The sequence below is a fragment of the Galeopterus variegatus genome, unplaced genomic scaffold (genome assembly GCF_000696425.1).
Source record: "Galeopterus variegatus unplaced genomic scaffold, G_variegatus-3.0.2 Scaffold7005, whole genome shotgun sequence".
Lineage (NCBI taxonomy): Eukaryota > Metazoa > Chordata > Mammalia > Dermoptera > Cynocephalidae > Galeopterus > Galeopterus variegatus.
In genome coordinates this window covers 39,248-39,790 of record NW_007733116.1, presented here as the reverse complement: position 1 = coordinate 39,790, position 543 = coordinate 39,248, and the positions used below count along the sequence as shown (strand labels likewise).

The following is a 543-nucleotide window of genomic DNA, read 5'->3' as shown; positions in this document are numbered from 1 at the left end:
ACAGCTCTGACCAGGGTATATAAGCATCCCTCTGCACATGCTGACATTCACACACAGGATCTTGCCTTGAACAGCAAACCTAACTCACCCCACTGACAGCATGACCTACTACAGCAGCTACTATGGAGGCCTGGGCTATGGCTATGGAGGCTTTGGTGGCCTGGGCTATGGCTATGGCTGTGGATGTGGCAGCTTCCGTAGACTGGGCTACGGTTGTGGCTGTGGATACGGCTCTGGCTATGGAGGCTTTAGATATGGCTGCTGTCGCCCATCTTGCTATGGAGGATACTCATCCTATGGCTTCTACTGANCAATACTGTGTGATTCTGAGTATGTGACATTCTGGAGGAGGAAAACTATGTAGAGGAAAAATAGATTAGTATTTTCCAGGAGTTTGGGAGAAATGGGGAAAGAGTAGATGAAGCACAGGGGATTTTCACGGCAGTATAACTTTTCTGTATCATACTGTAATAGTGATTACATGAGTTTATAAATTTGTCAAATTCCGTAGATCTGTACAAAACACAAAGAGTGAATCCTAAT

At 45.4% G+C, this 543-nt stretch overlaps 1 protein-coding gene across 1 annotated transcript; it reads left to right on the top strand.

Moving 5' to 3' along the window:
* The first annotated feature begins 100 nt into the window (after nucleotides 1-100).
* Nucleotides 101-310, top strand: LOC103606972 (keratin-associated protein 19-7-like). Its single transcript, XM_008591529.1, has one exon. It carries the CDS (start codon nucleotides 101-103, stop codon nucleotides 308-310), a length of 210 nt encoding a protein of 69 aa, XP_008589751.1.
* The last annotated feature ends 233 nt before the right edge of the window (nucleotides 311-543 follow it).